The sequence below is a fragment of the Mercenaria mercenaria genome, chromosome 11 (assembly GCF_021730395.1).
Source record: "Mercenaria mercenaria strain notata chromosome 11, MADL_Memer_1, whole genome shotgun sequence".
Classification (NCBI taxonomy): domain Eukaryota; kingdom Metazoa; phylum Mollusca; class Bivalvia; order Venerida; family Veneridae; genus Mercenaria; species Mercenaria mercenaria.
Window position 1 is genome coordinate 12,959,394 of NC_069371.1, and position 19,809 is coordinate 12,979,202.

At 31.1% G+C, this 19,809-nt stretch overlaps 1 protein-coding gene across 1 annotated transcript in view; it reads left to right on the top strand.

The window, feature by feature from the left end:
• The first annotated feature begins 5,889 nt into the window (after positions 1–5,889).
• Positions 5,890–19,809, top strand: part of LOC128546231 (uncharacterized) — a 47,605-nt gene continuing 33,685 nt past the window's right edge. Inside the window, exon 1 of the mRNA XM_053517952.1 lies at positions 5,890–5,982. Coding sequence (XP_053373927.1) covers positions 5,890–5,982 — 93 coding nt within the window. The remainder of the gene's footprint in view (positions 5,983–19,809) is intronic.

Sequence of the window (19,809 nt, forward strand, 5' to 3'; positions counted from 1 at the left end):
TACCATCCTTTTGCAAAGAGGTTTTAGCTTCCGGAGATGTGTGTAAAAATGTTATCCTTGTATTCATAGACACATAATAGAAACATATTCCATACATAATATTGTTTCCTAATATTAGAAACATCAGAAATACAAGTAAACACTCCCCTAAACATTCCATGACATAAAAAACGAAAGAATTTTTTTTTGATTTATCGCTGTTTTCTATGTTACTGCGGGCAGTTTACCTAACCAGTGTTCCTGGATTCTGTATTCTCAACAAATAACTTCCATCTTCACCAAATAAATCAGAGATGGAGGATGAATGATTTCGGACACGTGCCTTCTATCAAATTGTCACGCCCTACCCGGGGACCCAACTCGCGATTCATAGATCTACGCTCCTTCTACTGAGCTAGGCGGATGGGTTATAAGAAAGAAAGAAAAGACACTCGCTGTGACTCAACGAAACCTCTCTTATATCAAATAGCGCCTGTGGTATAAAATTTCAAAATAATGAAAATTTAATTCTGACCTGTAAAACCAAATTCCGACGTCAAATTATGTGAACATATGCGTGGAGCGGGTAATTAACCGGACAAGCCCTGGAATGGCCCTCGGGCTATTATCACCTTGCCAGGGCCATTATCACTCAAAGGCACCGCTCTCCCATTTATTAACCTATACCTAATCAATGATATTGTACATGTTGGTGTTTCAAGTGTGAATACTCCGAACAACATAAACAATTGCATATGCAAATATTCTTCATGTTAGCAGTGTTTTACAACGGAAAACATGTTTATTGGTACTTCGAATAAGAAAAATATGAAGAAAAAAAAGCTTTATCATATAGAAAATATATTTAAAGCGACTTTCAAAAATAACGTATCAGTATTTTAAGCAAAGTTGTCGTATTGGCGTATGTTATACATTCTGCATTGAAACCATTTCGCACTGAAATTGCCAGTTTTACAGTTATAAAGACCTCTTTTGAAAAGAAAACACTCTTTCTCACGTACCATGATTCGTTTTATGCCTGTAGTGAACAACTGATGAACGAGATTGTAAAATACTAAGATATGAAATCAGATATATCAGAAAAACAGCCAACCTAAGCAATGTTGTGGTTTGGGGGTAGGGGTAGCGTAATGTAATTTTACGCGAAAATGAATTCGGTGACACCATAATTTTATCCCTTCAATCGACAGAAAATAAAGTTTTCATCATCATGTCAGTTTTTTGTCAAATTCTACCGTTTGGGTTTTACACGAAACAAGATTAACGCAAACTTTTTATTCAAAACTAAACGTCATATTTGTTGCTCTGACGTCACTTTTACGTAAATATCGACTTCAACGTTAAAATGATCTCCAAAAATTATACACCATTTTAAAGACATTTTTAAATGAAAATATGATGAGAAACAAGCAAATCGATACGTGTTGACTGAATACAACGATTTACGAAAACACTCTGACGGACGTGAAATCATGGTTCATCAAAAATTGACGTCAATGGTCGTGTTTGAAGGTTTGTAGAGAAAAAAGTTACAGAAATATCAAAAATGTAAAATACGCATTATATGAATAATATGCTGAATTCTATCTTAAACAAAATGTCAAAACGAAACCCGATAACTTAAAAATAGGCGCATTTCACCTTAATCAATTAATACAAACTTTAAGAAATAATACATTGCAGAACTGTTACACGGCAGAGGAATAATTTCAATAGTAGGTCGTCTCGTGCCTTCGTTTGTTCACACCAGGACCGGAAATGGAAATACACCTTGTGGAGTTGCTTCATTTTGTCGTTTTCTTATATTGTGTATGAAACAAATTGTACAAAAAAAATACAGAAAAACGAAACTTTCTTCGTAGCACTCTTTCGTATTTACACGAAACGCAGAAAAACTGAAATAAATCAAATGCTTGCCATAAGCTACAGTCAAGATGACATTTATGTCACAACCTTTAAGAACGTAATAAAAGTATTTAATGTACAGTAGATTTATTCATATTTTGCAGTATGCCATGCGTCAAATTTTCTTACTGTACTCAAAATACCGTCAAATAACTTCATTGTTTGCATTTTTAGCAAGCATGTGCGCGTCACACCACTAGAAAAAGAAGAAATTTTAGTATTACTGCATTATTTTTTTTTTTTTTTTAGTTTTTTTTTGCTCGTTTTACAAGCAAAATAAATAATATTTTAACTATGAGATAAAAACTTTGTACAATAAAATTACAATAATGAAATATATAACTCGGCTGAAATTCACCCAATTTATACGTTTTCTCGAAAATCTGGTATTTTAGAAAATTTCGAAATGTAGGTAAAGAAATAATGAAATAACGAATAGCCTTATCACGTTGCTTTCAACCCAAAATACATGTAAATGTCATTTGACTTTTCACGCAACTCTTAATCATAAGTCTTAATTCTACACGTTATTTGTGCCAAATATATTACTAAGCTAGGGTATTAATAATAAGCTTGAAATATTACAAACTATGTCGATCTAAATTAAGTTAATACTTTTATTGAGGTCAAGAGTTCGTATCCAATGGTTTAGTACCGTCAGTGGGTGACAAAACTTGGATGGTGGTGACAGCCCGCGCGGCATAAGTTCTTGGATTACTTTTCGGAGGAAACTGTGTTTTTTTTTTTTTTTTTTTTTTTCAAAGAAGAAATAACACATATTTCGTAAGATTTTATTTTCTATTTTATTTATCTTTTTTATTTTGGTTGATTTACAGTACTTTGTATCGCTTTATTTGAATTAAAATTTTAGACAAAGTTACGCAGTCCTGAAAGAAAAATTACGCATATAATTGTGTATGTGTTAATCTTAAAATTATCTACTTTCAAGTTTTAAAATACTAGACAATTTATAATCTACGAATTCGATAAAGGCAAATGGGTATTTTAAGTAATCAAACGGGTCATGAAGACCGGATTTAGAATTCAGCTTTGGTAAATTTCACAAAAAAGTTTTCAGATAGAGCTAATCAAGTGCTAGTGTTTTAAAAATTCATTTCAACCTTAATTGTATTTAAAATAGAAATTTCTTTAAAACGACTTCTCCTAATGAACTGCTTGATGGATCAACTTGTCTGTAGAATCAATGTAAGTTCCTTTCTCAGTTTTGTTCAAATGTGGGCACCTGCCTCTTTTAGAGGTAGTTCGACCTAAAAATAAAAGATAAAAACTTTCTTCTCATGAAATGAGTGATTGGTCTTCATCAAACTTTTGCATCATTGTCAGGTTTTCTTTCAAGCTTTTTTATCTGGTGGGGCTACTTATCCCCTTTTAGGGGTCACAACAGCTAAAAATAGAAAAAAGGTTTAAACAATTTCATCTCAAGAACCCCGTAATAGAGCCTCATTTTTGTAAGCACCTCTCTCAATTGTGTGCAAATAGGGGCACTTTGCCCCTTTTGCCAGCCGCAAGAGGTATAGATTACATAGAAAAAGCTTAAAACAACGTCTCCTCGAGAACCGCTTAATGGATCTTCGTCAAGCTTGGTATGTAGCATCATTGTAAGGCACTCTCCCAATTTTAATTAAAGTGGGGAACTTGGCCCCTTGAAGGGACCATTAGAGTTTTACCGTTTTTATGTTTTGTGTGCTAAAACAGACCTCACCATTCATGATACAATGTGTCAAATGTCACACGGTTAAATAATCAAAGTCAGGGGAGCTATTTAGGGCCGCTATGGCCCTCTTTTGTGCCGTCCACTTATTTATTTATTTATTTATTTATTTATTTTTATTTATTTATTTATTTATGTCTCATTCATTTACAAACATATAAAATTACATACAGACTAAAACAATTGTAAATGACCGTTCTAAATAGAACTATAAGAGGCCATATACATACTCACATTTAAAAACATACCATATCACTTACAAATTCATATTAAGAATTAGAATATAAAATCATGTGTACTATATTCAATATCATTTATGAATAAAATCCCTCTGGTATGACTCTACATAAAAGTTGACAATGACCAAGTGACTACATGAATACATCTACGGATGTTGAAGGAGTACACGAATGTTGAGTAACTGACCGAGTGAGTACATGAATGTACGGATGTTAAGGTAAGTAACCGAGTGGGTACTTACAAAACAGACGTACAACTTAATCCTTTCATTAGAAAATATCCTATTTTCTTTCATCTATCAAAGGAGTTCTTTTTCTTCAAATAGCTGTAGCATATAATATATATTATATATTTAAGTTTATAAGGGGGACGGCTTTTTGTCAGAAGTTGCTGTTCTTAGCTATATAATCTACGGCTTATTATGTAATTATTTTGCAACTGGCATGATAAAATATAGATCACCCATAACATTGGACCTGTTTGTATAACTAATTACACCGGTTTGTAAAAGTTATTAAAACATATCAGATGTCTTTAATGTGACTGACTGCCTTCATAATTAGTACGCAATCGGGCACATATATCAGGTGGTTAAGCTGGGTTTTTTAAATCCTAACTTAACATATCACGCAATATCTATAATTGTAAATTAAATCTTTTGAAGTTTGGTGGATATTTCCTTTTAAACTGATGTTCAGTTTTGGAAAAAATAAATAAATTTGTAACATCTGCATCGTGTGAAGGGCATAAATTACTATTGGTATTAATTTACATTTTTATATTCTTAACATAATCGAAAATATACCATTAGAAATCATAAGGCTTCACTTTTGATAGCATAATTAAAGCAGATAACTTTAATTACACGCCTAACAAAAGATAAAGAATGAGAGTACCTCTACCTCGAACTCAGCCCCAAGCCCCCCTGTAAAATTTTACCGCTGTGGTCACCACCATCCACGTTTGTTAAATAAAACTTCATCAGACAGGATGAGTCTTAACCCCGTCGAAAATCTTAGTTAAACATTGAAATTTTACTGTCAGTTATTTCTAATTATAATTTTCTGAGTTTACCAGTTGTCAAATACCAGCTGTTACTAATTGCTAAGAATAACTAATGGACATAAATCATGGACCTACAGAGGATCTAATGCGGCATACAACGCTTTATGAAAGTCTATAAAGATGTGTTTATTATTATTTTATTTAGGCAGTGTATTAAAACCTATACATTTTGGAATGATTGTTTTTAAATATTCATACAGAAAAAAGAACAGGGCGGATCATTTAACTTCTGACTACAAAATGCTAAGGTCACTAGAGGGAATAGAATGCCCTACCCGTCTTTTGAACAAGGCTTGCAGCTGAGGATAAATACCTATACCCAAACTTTTTACTTCATTTTAAACTGTATTCTCTGTTCGGTGTAGTAAACAATGTACAAATGAAATTTCACACGGAAATGTTATACAGTAACTTACTATATAATATATATTCCTCTTGATGACTCATAGATTCTCTTTTTATGTAGGCGATGAAGACGCTGATCCTGCTCTCCCTTCTTTCTGTGTTCCTGAGCAGCACTGTCCTCGGTAAATATTCGTTCGTCTATATCTTAATCATCTCTCCAAATCCGTATACCATGCTGTATACAGCTTTAATACTTTAGTTAGTTTTGTTCAAATTTTGTTTTAGTGGCATGAAAGATATTAAAACTACCCTTCAGATAAGATTTTCAGAATCCGATCAGAAGTTAAACTTTCAAAGAGTATATCTAATAATGTTTGATGAACAGAAGCAATAAAACAACTGCCCTCTCTTTTCAAATATAACTACAATGAAGCTGAGCATGCAAAGCCGTTATACATTTACCAATAGTTAAGTGCCAATCTTACTTTAACGAAGTAAACTCTATAAAGAAGCCAGAATTTATACAGATATATAATAAAGATCTATGTTTAGCTTACCCTTCTGGCTACTTGGGTTGTTGGACAGACAAAAGTTCAAGAATCATGTCTGGCCGTGTAAGCGATTCCAATACGAATTCTGGTGATGAATGTAAGCGGAGATGTAAAGCTGCTGGTTACAGATACGCTGGCACAGAGGTACGTAAAGTCATTGATTCTTGGGACAGCAGTTCGCAAAGTTAAAATCTCATTGATATTCGGTAGCGGTAGATATAGCAGTATGTAAACTTAGAAGGTCATTGAGATACGTTGGGGCTGAAGTATGTAAGCTTAAAAATATCATGAATACGCTGGGGCAGCAGTATGTTAACTTAAAATCATGGATATGCTTGGACAGCGGTATGTAAACTTAAGAGGTCATTGATACACTAGGGACATTGGTATGTAAACTTTGATGATCATTGATTCGCTGGGACTTCGGTATGTAAGGTTAGAATGTAATTGATACGCTGGGACTTCGACATGAAAGGTTAGAATGGCAATGATACGATGGGACTTCGGTATGTAAGGTTAGAATGGCATTGATATGCTGGGACGTCGGTAAGGTTAGAATGTCATTGATACGCTGGGACTTCGGTATGTAAGGTTAGAATGTCATTGATACGCTGGGACTTCGATATGTAAGGTTAGAATGGCATTGATACGCTGGGACTTCGGTATGTAAGGTTAGAATGGCATTGATACGCTGGGACGTCGGTATGTAAGGTTAGAATGGCATTGATACGCTGGGACTTCGGTATGTAAGGTTAGAATGGCATTGATACGCTGGGACTTCGGTATGTAAGGTTAGAATGGCATTGATACGCTGGGACTTCGATATGTAAGGTTAGAATGGCATTGATACGCTGGGACGTCGGTAAGGTTAGAATGCCATTGATACGCTGGGTCGGTCGTCGGTCAGGTTAGAATGTCATTGATACGCTGGGACTTCAGTATGAAAGGTTAGAATGGCATTGATACGCTGGGACGTCGGTAAGGTTAGAATGTCATTGATACGCTGGGACGTCGGTAAGGTTAGAATGTCATTGATACGCTGGGACTTCAGTATGTAAGGTTAGAATGTCATTGATACGCTGGGACTTCGATATGAAAGGTTAGAATGGCATTGATACGCTGGGACTTCGTTGATACGCTGGGACTTCGGTATATAAGGTTAGAATGTCATTGATACGCTGGGACTTCGATATGAAAGGTTAGAATGGCATTGATACGCTGGGACTTCGGTATGTAAGGTTAGAATGGCATTGATACGCTGGGACTTCGATATGTAAGGTTAGAATGGCATTGATGCGCTGGGACTTCGGTATGTAAGGTTAGAATGGCATTGATGCGCTGGGACTTCGATATGAAAGGTTAGAATGGCATTGATACGCTGGGACTTCGGTATGTAAGGTTAGAATGGCATTGATACGCTGGGACTTCGGTATGTAAGGTTAGAATGGCATTGATGCGCTGGGACGTCGGTATGTAAGGTTAGAATGGCATTGATGCGCTGGGACGTCGGTATGTAAGGTTAGAATGGCATTGATGCGCTGGGACGTCGGTATGTAAGGTTAGAATGGCATTGATACGCTGGGACTTCGGTATGTAAGGTTAGAATGGCACTGATACGCTGGGATTTCGATATGTAAGGTTAGAATGTCATTGATACGCTGGGACTTCGATATGAAAGATTGAATGGCATTCTACGCTGGGACTCGGTAAAGTAAGCTTAGAATGTCATGATACCTGGGACGTCGGTAAGTTAGAATGTCATTGGGTACGCTGAGACTTCAGTTTAAGGTTAAAATGTCATTTATAAAGCTGGGACTTCGAAGAAAGGTTAGAATGCATTAATACGCTGGGACTTCGATATGAAAGGTTAGAATGGCATTGATACGCTGGGACTTCGGTATGTAAGGTTAGAATGGCATTGATACGCTGGGACTTCGATAAAAGGGTTGAAAGTCAGATTCGCTGGGACTTTTGGAAAGAAGGTTTGAATGGGGATTGATACGCGGGACTTTTTGGGAAAATAAGGTTAGAAAGGCATTGATGCCTGGGGCGTCGGTATGTAAGGTTAGAAGGCATTTAACGCTGGGGGCGTCGGGATGTAGGTAAAGGGAATTTATACGCTGGACGCTGTATTTAAAAATTATAATGGCATTGAAACGCGGGCTTCGGTATGAAGGTTAAAGTCATTGATACGCTGGGCTTTGATAGTAAAGTTAGAATGGCATTGATACGCTGGGGGGCCCGGGAGTAGGTTTTAAAAGGCATTGAACGCTGGGGCTTCGGTAGTGGAGAAGGCATTTAACGCTGGGGCTTCGATATGTAAGGTAGAAGGCATGAACGCGGGACGCGGGATTAAAAAAAAATGGCATTGAAACGCTGGGACGTCTTATGTAAAGGAAGGGAGATACGCTGGGGCTTCGTAGTAAAAGGTTTGAATTTCATTGAACCTTTGGCCCGGGAGAAAGTTAAAATTTGGGTTGATACCCGGGGCTCTGTAGTAAAAGGTTTGGGAAGGGATTGAACCTGGACGTCGGGAGTAAGGTTGAAGCATTGTACGCGGGACGCTGTAGTAAGGGTTTGGGAAAGGGGATTGATACCGGGGACGTCGGTTGAAGGGTTTGAAATGCATTGAAAACCCCGGGCTCTTAAATTAAGGTTGGAAGGGATTGGTCGCTGGGCTCGGTATGAAGGTTAGAACGGCATTTATAAAGCGGGGGCGTCGTATGTAAGTTGGAATGGCATTGAACGCTGGGCTTTGGTAGTAGGTTTGAAGGGATTGATCGCTCGGACCGATTAAGGTTGGAAAAAAGGCCTTGATACGCGGGCTTCGGAGTAGGTAAAGGGTTTTATACGCTGGGGCTTTTGTAGAAGGTTTTGAATGGGATAGTCACATGTTACTATAGTATATTTCTGACCAACTTCATTACTTCACCTACTGACGTTTTTAGCATAATATTATGCTTGACTGTAGCATTATCATTGATTGAATAATTCGAAGGTACCATGTATATGAAATCTGGAAAACAAGTTATGAATATGAAGCAAGTTTGAGCACTCATTCTGTGCAACTCATTTCACATATGTGTAATTTCTTTCTTTATTTATTTATTTATTTCATTTTATTTCATTTCATTTCATTTCATTTTCCACTCAATGAAATCAGTTTCGTTTCACATGAAAAATGATATTTTGTTAATCTTGATTGTAAATTCATTTTGAAGAAAACTATATATGTATAATTTATGAAATTAGTAATTTACGTTACATAGATTTATAATTTGTGATATACCGTGCATTCGCGGTGCTACGAATCGCAGTTTAACGAAATACCGGTATATGTATTTATATGTTTTAAAATATATAATACATATTTATGAATTTTGTACATGTTACATATCTGTTTAAACAAAATATATTACCATATCCCAAATATTTTTTGACTTTTTAAAAAAAAAAAAGATATTATAAATTTGAAACTCATATTATCGACATAATATTATTTTATCTTCTTTACTATACATTATCAATTATTTTTCGTAATAATTAGAAATATTTTACGACCGATAGTAGTATTAGAAATACCGATTTTGAGTCAATCTGACCCCCCTGACCTTTTGACCCTCGGTCCGAACTGACCAATGCCGGACAATTTAAAATCCACAGGTTTTAAACCCAATAATTAACCCGACCCTAAACTTATAATACTAACTCGCGAAGCTGAAACCTTCGAGGTCTTTGACCCAGTCAGACCTACAGTCTTCGGTTGCACTCGGTACATTTGTACCCTTAAAATCTAACGACACCAGTCATTTTCTTTAATAAGTTTATCAATCAATATCGTTTGTAAGCTCAATGTAAAGCGACACCGGTGCCGCTTTATTGGATTTATTTTCATTCATAAAACCGATATGTTTACATTTGTAGTACAATTCGTTTAAACTTCCTTGTGATCGATTTACGTTTTACAGGTGATTTAATATAAATGTCAAAGGTAAATCAAGTGCATTTTTTAAAAATGATAATGCGGGAAACCACAAATTCAACCAATCAAAAGCCTGCCATTTTTCTGCCACGAAGGCAGCAAACTGTCATTTGCTTTTACTTTGGCCGAATCTTTGGCAGAACTTTGGCAGATTATATTTATTAATAAAATGTAAGGTATTTGATCTTATTTTCAATTAGTAAGTATATTATCAGGGTACACATAGTAATTAAAACTTTAATTAAACTTTTAATTAAGCTTTTAATCCAAAAGTCTGTTTGTGTGGGGTGCATATCCATCCGATACAGGTTCATCCGATATGTAGAATTTGATGTAACTATCCGCCAAAAGCGAAAATGTTACTTCTGTAGATTTTGAATCGTCATAAGGATGAATATCAATCACTGTTTCTTGTGATAGATGAACTTTAATTTTTTTCTTATACATAGATATTAACCGATCAGTGTCAAAGTCCTCAGCTGTGATATTTACATTATCAGATATATTCATTATAAACGGGGTTGGAATGACACTCCACCACCTAAATATAAAATGTGATATTGGGCTTTTAATCGGTTTATCCGGTTCACCTATAGGCCTGGCCCCCGTTAATAAAATATTAATATCTATTATATAAATTCCAGTTTTTTCAACTTTAAACACACCACTCAAAATCGCATCTTGTGCAATTAATTTATATTGTTGGTTTGTTTTTATAAAATTTTTATAATCTACAATAATTCCAGTCTAAATTGAAATGTATTTAAATAGTTCAGACCGTCATATTTTCATATGTTGAATAATACCAGACACCACCACGGTTAAAATACTTTTTCATTTTACATAATCATAAAAACTTTTATATAAGTATTCAAAGAGAAACACTTCATGTCTCACTTTTTTCTATTTCTTTTTTTCCAATTCTTCTTTTATTTTTTTGTCTTTTCTTTTAAGTTTAAGAATTATTTCAGCTAAATCATCAAGTCGTTTTGTTGTAGCCAACTTCAGAAAGCAGATAAATTGTCAACAACACCCTTTGTTCTAGCTAATGTGTTTCTTGTTTTAAGAAAACATTTTTTACTTTTGTAATTTCTTCAGCATTAGTGGTAATTTCCTCCGACATTAGTGTTATTGCTTTAGTATTAGCAGTAATTACTTGGTATTAGCAGTGATTGATTCTCCTTGTTTAGCTGATATTTCAACTACAGAGTCCAAATCATTTGTTATTTTTTTAATTTGATCATTAATTATTTTAATTGCTTCTTCTTGTTTAACTGATTTTTCAACTACAGAGTCTAAATCATTTATTATTTTTTTAATTTTATCATTAAATTCATTAATATCTTCTTGTAATTTTTTTGTAATATTACTTAATTCTGCATATTTTAAATTGTGACGGTTGTCAACAATACTAATCCAAATTCGAATTTGTTTTTTAAAGTCATCTATTTTAGAATTAATTTCTTTTTTAAAGTCATCTAATGCTGTATCATGATCATCACCTCTTTGCGAAGCTGCCTTTTCCAGTTCAGATTTATATTCTGCAAATTTATTTGAAAATGTATCGAGTAAATCTTGATTCCCTTTTGCCATTTCAGTATTTAGTTTATTTATTTCTGTTCTAATTTCTAACTGATACATATTTTGTAACTTTTTTTCAGCTTCAATAATTTTGTCTTTTAGTTCTTCATGTTTAATCATACTATCTTTTAATTCTTGAACTTGAGTGTATAACTTTTCAAAATTGGTTCTAAATACTTTTTTTATATTGTCATCTGTCAAATCAGATTTCTCTTCAAGTTCTTTAATAGAATCAGTCATAGCTTTCATTTCTTCTTCAATTTACCTTGTAATTGATTAATTAATAATGAATTCTTTTTAAAATCTTTTGTTAATTCTTCAATATTCTTTACTTCTGCTTCTAGTGTTTGTTTTATACTTTTGACATCTTCAAGATTATAGTCATCTATTACACTTTGAATTTTTTTATACACAAACCGTCTTGAAACTGCATCGTTGGGTTTATCTGGATTTTCCTAGGTTGATTATTTCATTACACCCCATATCTAATGCTCTATTCATTGTGTTATCAAGTTCCTTATTTCTATGAAGATACGATTCCGTTTCCTTTTTAAAGCTTTTTGAATTGCTTTTTAGTAGCATAATCACTTAAATCAATATCAAATTTAACTTTACTTATACTGTCAGGTTCACTTATTTGTTTTACATCATTAAAAACTCCCATTATATAATTATTATATATTACCAGTAAAGTTTTTTCTTAAAAACTTCCTTGGTTTGTCAATATCTAAGAAATCATATTTTCGATTTGTTACATTAGCAAAAGTATCACGATCTATATTTTGTTCATTACAAATCCTATTATTTTCCGTTTTACCTGGACTTTCAAATAAAATATAATGTAAACAGTTAATTCGAATATCTTTTGGTGTTTTATAGTAAGACTGACTTAAATAAATAACACAACAGTTTTTGTGACGTCCTTGAATAAAGTATTTTGTTATTTCATTTTGAACTTTTTAATCTTCACATACAAAATCATCAAATATTTACTACTTTTTGTTTTTCTGATTCAAGATTCTCACAAGGTTCAATTTGGTCGGGATCAGCTGAATATTCAAGTATTTCATTTGGATCTACTTTAAATCTTTTTTGCAATTTGACTAATTGGTTAATTAAATCTTGATATTTAGATTGTTCTAGGTTTTTAGCATATAAGTATAACTTATCATAATATATAAGAGGTTTTCGAAGTATATGCATTAATGTATTTGTTTTTCCATATCCAGAAGATCCACATATTAACATTCTAAAACATGAATCTGGCATAAAAGGATACAATTGTTTAAAGTTATTGGATTTATCACTTTTTGTATCATAATTTGGAATTTCCATTTATATAATAATACATTATTTTACATTATCTTACATTATCTTACATTATTTTACATTATCTTACATTATTATATAAATGCAATCAAAACTTAATGAAATAAGAATAAGAAAAAAATTAGTCGGACAAAAGATGAGAGATCTAGAGAAGAAATAATGAGAGAAAAAATAAGAAAAGCTACAAATCGGGATATGTACACTGAAATTTATAAACCAATTACTGAAAAAATAGAAAGTCAAAAAGAGCAGTTATCAAGTCAGTTAAAAGCATTACCTGGAATAAAACAACAATTAGCATTACTAGGTGATGAAATGAAAGACATACAAACATACCAGGGTGTACCACAGCTATTCCAAGAACCAATACGATTATTACCACCAAAACCGGCTCCCTATACACCAACACCAATAGATTGGGGAGATGAACCAGCTGGATGGGTTCCTCAAGATGAACTTAAAAGAGTAGAAGATTACGGAAGAGAAAAGATGGGAATAACTGAAGAATCAGAAGAATTTCCTGAAATTGTTGGGACAAGACCGAAAGCAAAGGAAATACCTACAGTAGATTTAGATGCTGGTTTGGATAGTAATGTTTTAAAAGAATATAAATATTACAAACCGTCTGAAATGTTTGACTTTTTTACTACAGATGAATCTAATCCAGATAAAATAGATAAAGACGATATTACAGCTACAATAAATGGTGTTACTGAAAATATTAGAAGATTAAATGGTCTAATAGCTAGCAAATCAAAATCAAAAGATCCAAATAAAAAAGAAAGAGCAAAAGAATTAAAACACGATCAAGAGGAACTTATAAAATACAAAAAACGGTTGGTATATACTTTTAAGTTAGCTCCTACATATACAGGAAAAGGAATAAGATATCATAACCCATATAAAGTTTCACCAAATGGGCAATATGGTAATTTAATTATTAACTTAAATAAACTTTATAGTCAAAACAAATTAATTGCCAAGGATAGAATAACTGGAAAAGAAGTCATTAACACTAAAGTTGATGATGATTTAATTGATTTGATTAATAAAAGATATAACAATAATAAAAAACATTCAATTCATTCAAGAAAAATATTTAAAGAATTAACAGAAAAGTCAGGATTACCTATCAATAAAAGATCTATGAAATTTAAAAAAGTAATTAGGGGACAAGGTTATGGCGTTTGTCCATGTAATCCAAAAGAATTGGTTAATGACTTGGAGTTAATTTGTGGTTCAATTAATAATGGAAATAATAATGAAGAACTAAAAAATGAAGGTATTAGAATAATTGATGAACTATTAAAAATGAAAAAATTGTTACCAGAACAACATGAAATGTTTTATAAAAATTATTTTTCTTGAATTTAAACTTTTAATTATATATAAATGGAACAAAAAATAGTATTAAGTTCTGAAACAGTTAAAGATAATAAAAATACTCCGAGTGATTTTTACAATCAGATTTAGTCGTTCTTTAATTTTAGATAAAAAATAAAACTTATGTGTTGTTGGTTTGGATAGTATTAACACTATGACCTGCTCTTGCATAATATTAGTGATGAATATGACAATAAAAGAATTCGTTATCATAATGGTAAGGATTGGAAAGATATTATATTTACAAATGGTTCTTACAGTTACACAGATATTAATAATTATATTAGGGAAACATTAATAAGTAATGATGATTTGAATTTGATAAATCAGAAATTGCTCCAATAAGTTTGGAATTTGATTTAAGTAGTTTTAAGATTTTGATTTCAATTACAGATAAATTTAAGTTGGATTTGGAAATATCAAATTTCATACATTGCTTGGATTTGAGAAAAAAAAAATTAGACAAAACTGAATGGGGAACTAAAACACCAAATAAACTAACTCTGTGGATACAATTACATTCATTGTGATCTTATTGATAATTCACTTGTTGACTGTAATTTCAGTGATATTATTTATGCTTTAAGTACTGCAGATTTAACAAGAGCTTATCCATTTACAAAAGAACCACAAAGAGTTGGATATTCTGAAATTAATAAATATATTATAAATTCAATTAGAATATATATTACAGATGTATTTGGTAGAATAATTAATTTTAATGAGGTTGAAACAAGTTTTACACTAATTTTAAAAGAAATATAAATTTTAGTTTTATATAATGTACAAGAAAGTTTATGATAAAAATAAAGGAATATTTATTTATGTTGATGCTCACACAGGAGAAGAAATCATACACGGAACAGGTATCTTGGACACTTTAACAAAATTGCTTTCAAGTTCAGCCGCATCTTCAATTAGCACAGCTGGAAAAAAAGCTTTGGAAACAGCAGGAAAAGCAGCACTTGAAAGTGGAACAAAAAAGGTTGGAACAGAAGTTGGAAATTTAGCTGCTAATAAAATTATTGAAAAACTTAAAAAGAAACCTGCTCCAGCAGTTGGTAATTTAATTGCTAAGGAATTACAAGAAAAGAATAATAGTAAAAATAATGATAATGAGGAGGATATTGATATAAGATTAAATAGATTATTGTCAGGATCTGGGACTTTAGCTCGTGCTGGAACTTCAACTCAACAAAAACGTATTAACAGATTAATTTATAAAAAATAAAATAAAAACTAAAATAAAAACTAAAATAAAAACTAGAAAAAAAAATAAAATAATATATAATATATACATGTTTAGAACAAAAGAATATTGGCGAAAGATAACGAACTAACTCCTATTCAATTAGATACAGCTTTAATATCTGTCTTGGGAAATAATGTTAAGCAACAAAAAAAAAACGGATATCACTTTACAATTAATGATAGAAGTTCAAATTTTGATTGGTTTTAATGGTTATTTGAAGTAAGTTTTAAAGTAAATAAGCTTGCTAATGGTAATAATTATGCTGATGGAGATCAAATTGCTCTAATTAATAATGCAGCTTCATTAATTGATCAGTTAGTGGTTAAACAAAATGGAAAAATTGTTTATGATTGTAATAATTTATACAAAGTAATAAATGTAAAGAGTTTGGTTGAATTGTCTGAAGATTATGCAAAATCAACTGGAACAAATGAATATATTTATTTAGATGAAGCTGCTACTGCTGCTGCTGATAATAATAAAGGTTTCAAATTTAGAAAGGAATTAATCGAAGGTGGTAAAGAAGTAAATGCTAAAATTCCATTAAATAATTATTCATTTTTTCAGGGTTTAGAAACTAATATTTTACCTCCAAGTCAAATATCAAATAACACTGCAGCTGACAGATGATGATGAATTAATTTTTAGAGCTAATGCTGCTGATCCCAGGTAGGGTAATTGAAACAAAAATAATTCTATGGGTTCCACGTTTAATTTCAATGAATTTGGTTTGATCTAATACTACTGAAAGATTTAAAAAAGCAAGATGGTCATACCTTAGGGAAATGATGGCGCAATCAACTGATACACGACAGACGAACATAACTTTTAGAATAACGGCTGGTGTAATAAAACCACAACATGTATTTGTTTATTTACAACGACCTGATAAAAGTAATTCACAAGAACATAACCCACATTTATTAGATACATTTAAAATTAATGCATTAAATGAAAATTGCATTTTGAGCTCTTGTCGTCTTGAAGTTGGTAATGGTGTTTTTTATCCAGAAACAGAATACACAAGTATATCAAGAATATATGATGATGTAATTAATTATTATTATAAACAAAATAACAAAACTACTGGAAGTCTCTTAAATAGATTTAATTTTAAAAAATTGTTTGGATTTATTCATTTTAACTTGGAATATAAAAAGGAAGTAACTACAGATGACCCTAAAGCATATTACATTACAGCTAAATATAAATATTCCACCAGCAGCTAATATTCGTGTTTACGCAATTGTATATATGAGGAAACAGTTGAAATAAATACTATTGGAAATGAACTTGTTATTGTTTAAATGAACTTGTTATTGTTTAAATAAATATAAATTAAATAAAATAAATATAAATTATATATAATGTCATCAAATTATATTGAATATAAAGTTAACCTTACAGATGGACAAAAGAAAAATTTAGCCCGAGCCTACAACAACAAAACTCCATATAATTTTAGATTAAAACATGAACAATTACGTGGAAACTTCCCTTTACTATTAACAAAAACACAAATTAATCAAATTAAAAAAGCTGTTGCAAATAAGAAGGGATTAGAAATTACAATTTCGAAAAAACAAATGTCCAGTCAAGGTCAAAATGGATGATTTTTAGGAGCTTTGGCTGGTTTGTTAGGAAAAACAATTCTTCCAATGGCAGCAAAAATAGCTCCAAAAATATTAGCCCCTCTAGGCATTGGTGCTTTGTCTGGACTGGCCAGTACTGGTGTTAGTAAAATACTTGGAAATGGTATGATTTCAGTAGCTAATGATAAGAGAAATATGATATCACCATATCTTACACCTAATCAAAGAAAGCAACTAGTAGGATCTGGAGTGATTTAAATTAACACAAAAACAAAAACAAGACGGCGGCTTTTTAGGTATGTTGGCTGCTAGTCTAGGAATACCTTTGATTACATCTTTGTTAAGTGGGAAAGGATTACAGATTGATTCACAACGGAGACTTTACAGACGAATTCCTATAGTAAAAAAAAAATAAAATTTATAAACAAACCTATTTCTAACTTTGAAATTGAACAATGGGTAAAACAATTAAAAATTAAAAACTTTAGGGTTGGTTTAGTAGAAATAATTTATTAAAATTAAAAGAAAAGGTTGAATGTGGAATTATAAATTTGGATGCCTCTATTGGTCCTGGAACACATTGGGTTTGTTATGTAAATAACATGTATTTCGACCCATTTGGACTTCCTCCACCAAAAGAAGTAATTAAGTATATACCAAATGTAAAATACAACAATGTTCAATATCAAGACAAAACAAGTATGCTTTGTGGTTATTATTGTTTATTTTTCATTAAAAGTTACAAGATAAAGTACCGTTGTATGATTTATTGTATAAAATACTAAAATAAATAATCAAAGAGTAAATGAACAAACTATATAAATTATTTTAACTAAAAAGGACATTTATTTAACTGGAATAATTAATATAATGGGAATATATCAATAAATAAATGAAAAAGTAAATAAAATAGAAAGGCAATTAATAAGAAAACCTCCATTGTTTTTAACAAGTTATACCCAAGATACTGATAGTGGATTATTTCAATGGAAAACTGTAAATGCTAGTCCTGGTTTAGTTCAAAATGGTAATAATGTAACAATTAATTTTAATTGCATTTTAATTATTCTTGTTGATGCAATTAAATATAGATAAAGGAGAAGCTAAATATTACAACTAAAAAATAAAGAAAATGTAATTCTTCAAAGTTATCATGTAAAAAATAACAGAAAAAATGAATCTATTTCTATTAATTATGCAAATGAATTTAAAATAAATGATGTTATTTTATATTAATTCTTTAAACGTTATGATATTCAGTTAACAATTTATGGTTCTATAATTTAATAAAAACTTTAATAAAAACTTTAATTAATTTAAGAATAAGCTAATGTATCAATACCATTATCAAGAATATATCTTTTATCGTCATAACATGATAAAGATGTTTTATTTATAACATAACTGGAAAGATTGTGTTTATCAGAACGAATAACTTTAAAGGTGTGATTACTTTGGGTTGAATTAAACAAAGTATCTTATAATTTTTATGAACTATTGTTTTCTTAACAACAAGTTTTTTAATTTCCTTTACTTTTTTAATGTTAACTTCGTTTTCTAATAAATATGAATACATTTATACTTCTTAATCCGACAAATTCAACAATGGGAATGCCGGCAGCTTCATCTTTAAATTTTCCAATTACTTTTTTATTATTACAAAATAAAATTTGAATTACTATCGTAATCACTATTATCAAATAAATTTTTGTCCTTATAAAAATCCTCATATGCATCTTTAGTTTTTATTTCATAACATAATGAATCAGTGTCAGTAAACAATAATTACAATTACCCTCGTACTTTTCCTTAATATAATTATAATGAAAATCATACATTAAATATTTTGATAAATTCTAGAATGCACATTCCAACATAACAAGTCTGTTTAATAACAAACTTCTTTTATTCTATGAATACCAAAAAGGTTAGAGTTAAACACGTTGAAACTAACAAATGAAGGTTTGGCTATGTATTTTAATAAAATAATTTTCATCATGTGTTTAATTTAATATTAACCCTCTTGCGTAAATTCTCCATCGTCTTACCGAATACAGAATTGTTTATTAACTTAAAAAAAGTCCTTTTCAAATGAATTTTTTGCTTTAGATCTTTTTTGAGTATTAAAATCAATATACTTTTTTAACCAAGGACTTTCGTCAAAAGTTAATATTTATGTATTTTGTTACTTTTAACCCTAATTGTGTATATAGTTCAAGATTTTTATAATGAACTACATAAATTTTGTTTTTCATTAAAGTTGGAACTAATTTTTTTACATTACATTTTCCTATTTTCAAATTCTGTTTAATATTTTTACTATAATCAGAAAGCCATTGATCTGGTATAATAATTTTTTCAGGAGCTAAAGGATAATCATTGTGGGTTTTATGTAATTCTTTTGGATATTCAAGATCACATTCAACTATAAATTAGTTTTTACCTTTTGCAATTAATTTCTTAAATTGTTTTTCGATATAAATTTAAAGTTTCCAGAGGGTAAAGGTTGACACATAGCCCAACCGTAAAGGTTATTGGCGTCAAGGTACATAATGTATTTGCTTTCTTCTTTTGAATTATAATCTTTCATATATTTATTGTTTGCTTTACTGTATCTGTTTGAAATATAACTTATTCCACCTCTCAGTCCCTTTTCAATAAAAAGATACATATCAATATCAGTTATAAAATCTAACTTAATTCCAGTCATTTTAACATGCATCCCAAGCTAAACCAGGACTACTAAAATAATGACAAGGATCTAATTTGTAGTACTCCAAACATAGTTTTCTAAAATTTTCGAATACATCAGCTAAAAGTAATACGTCAGTTTTTAAATATAGATCATGATA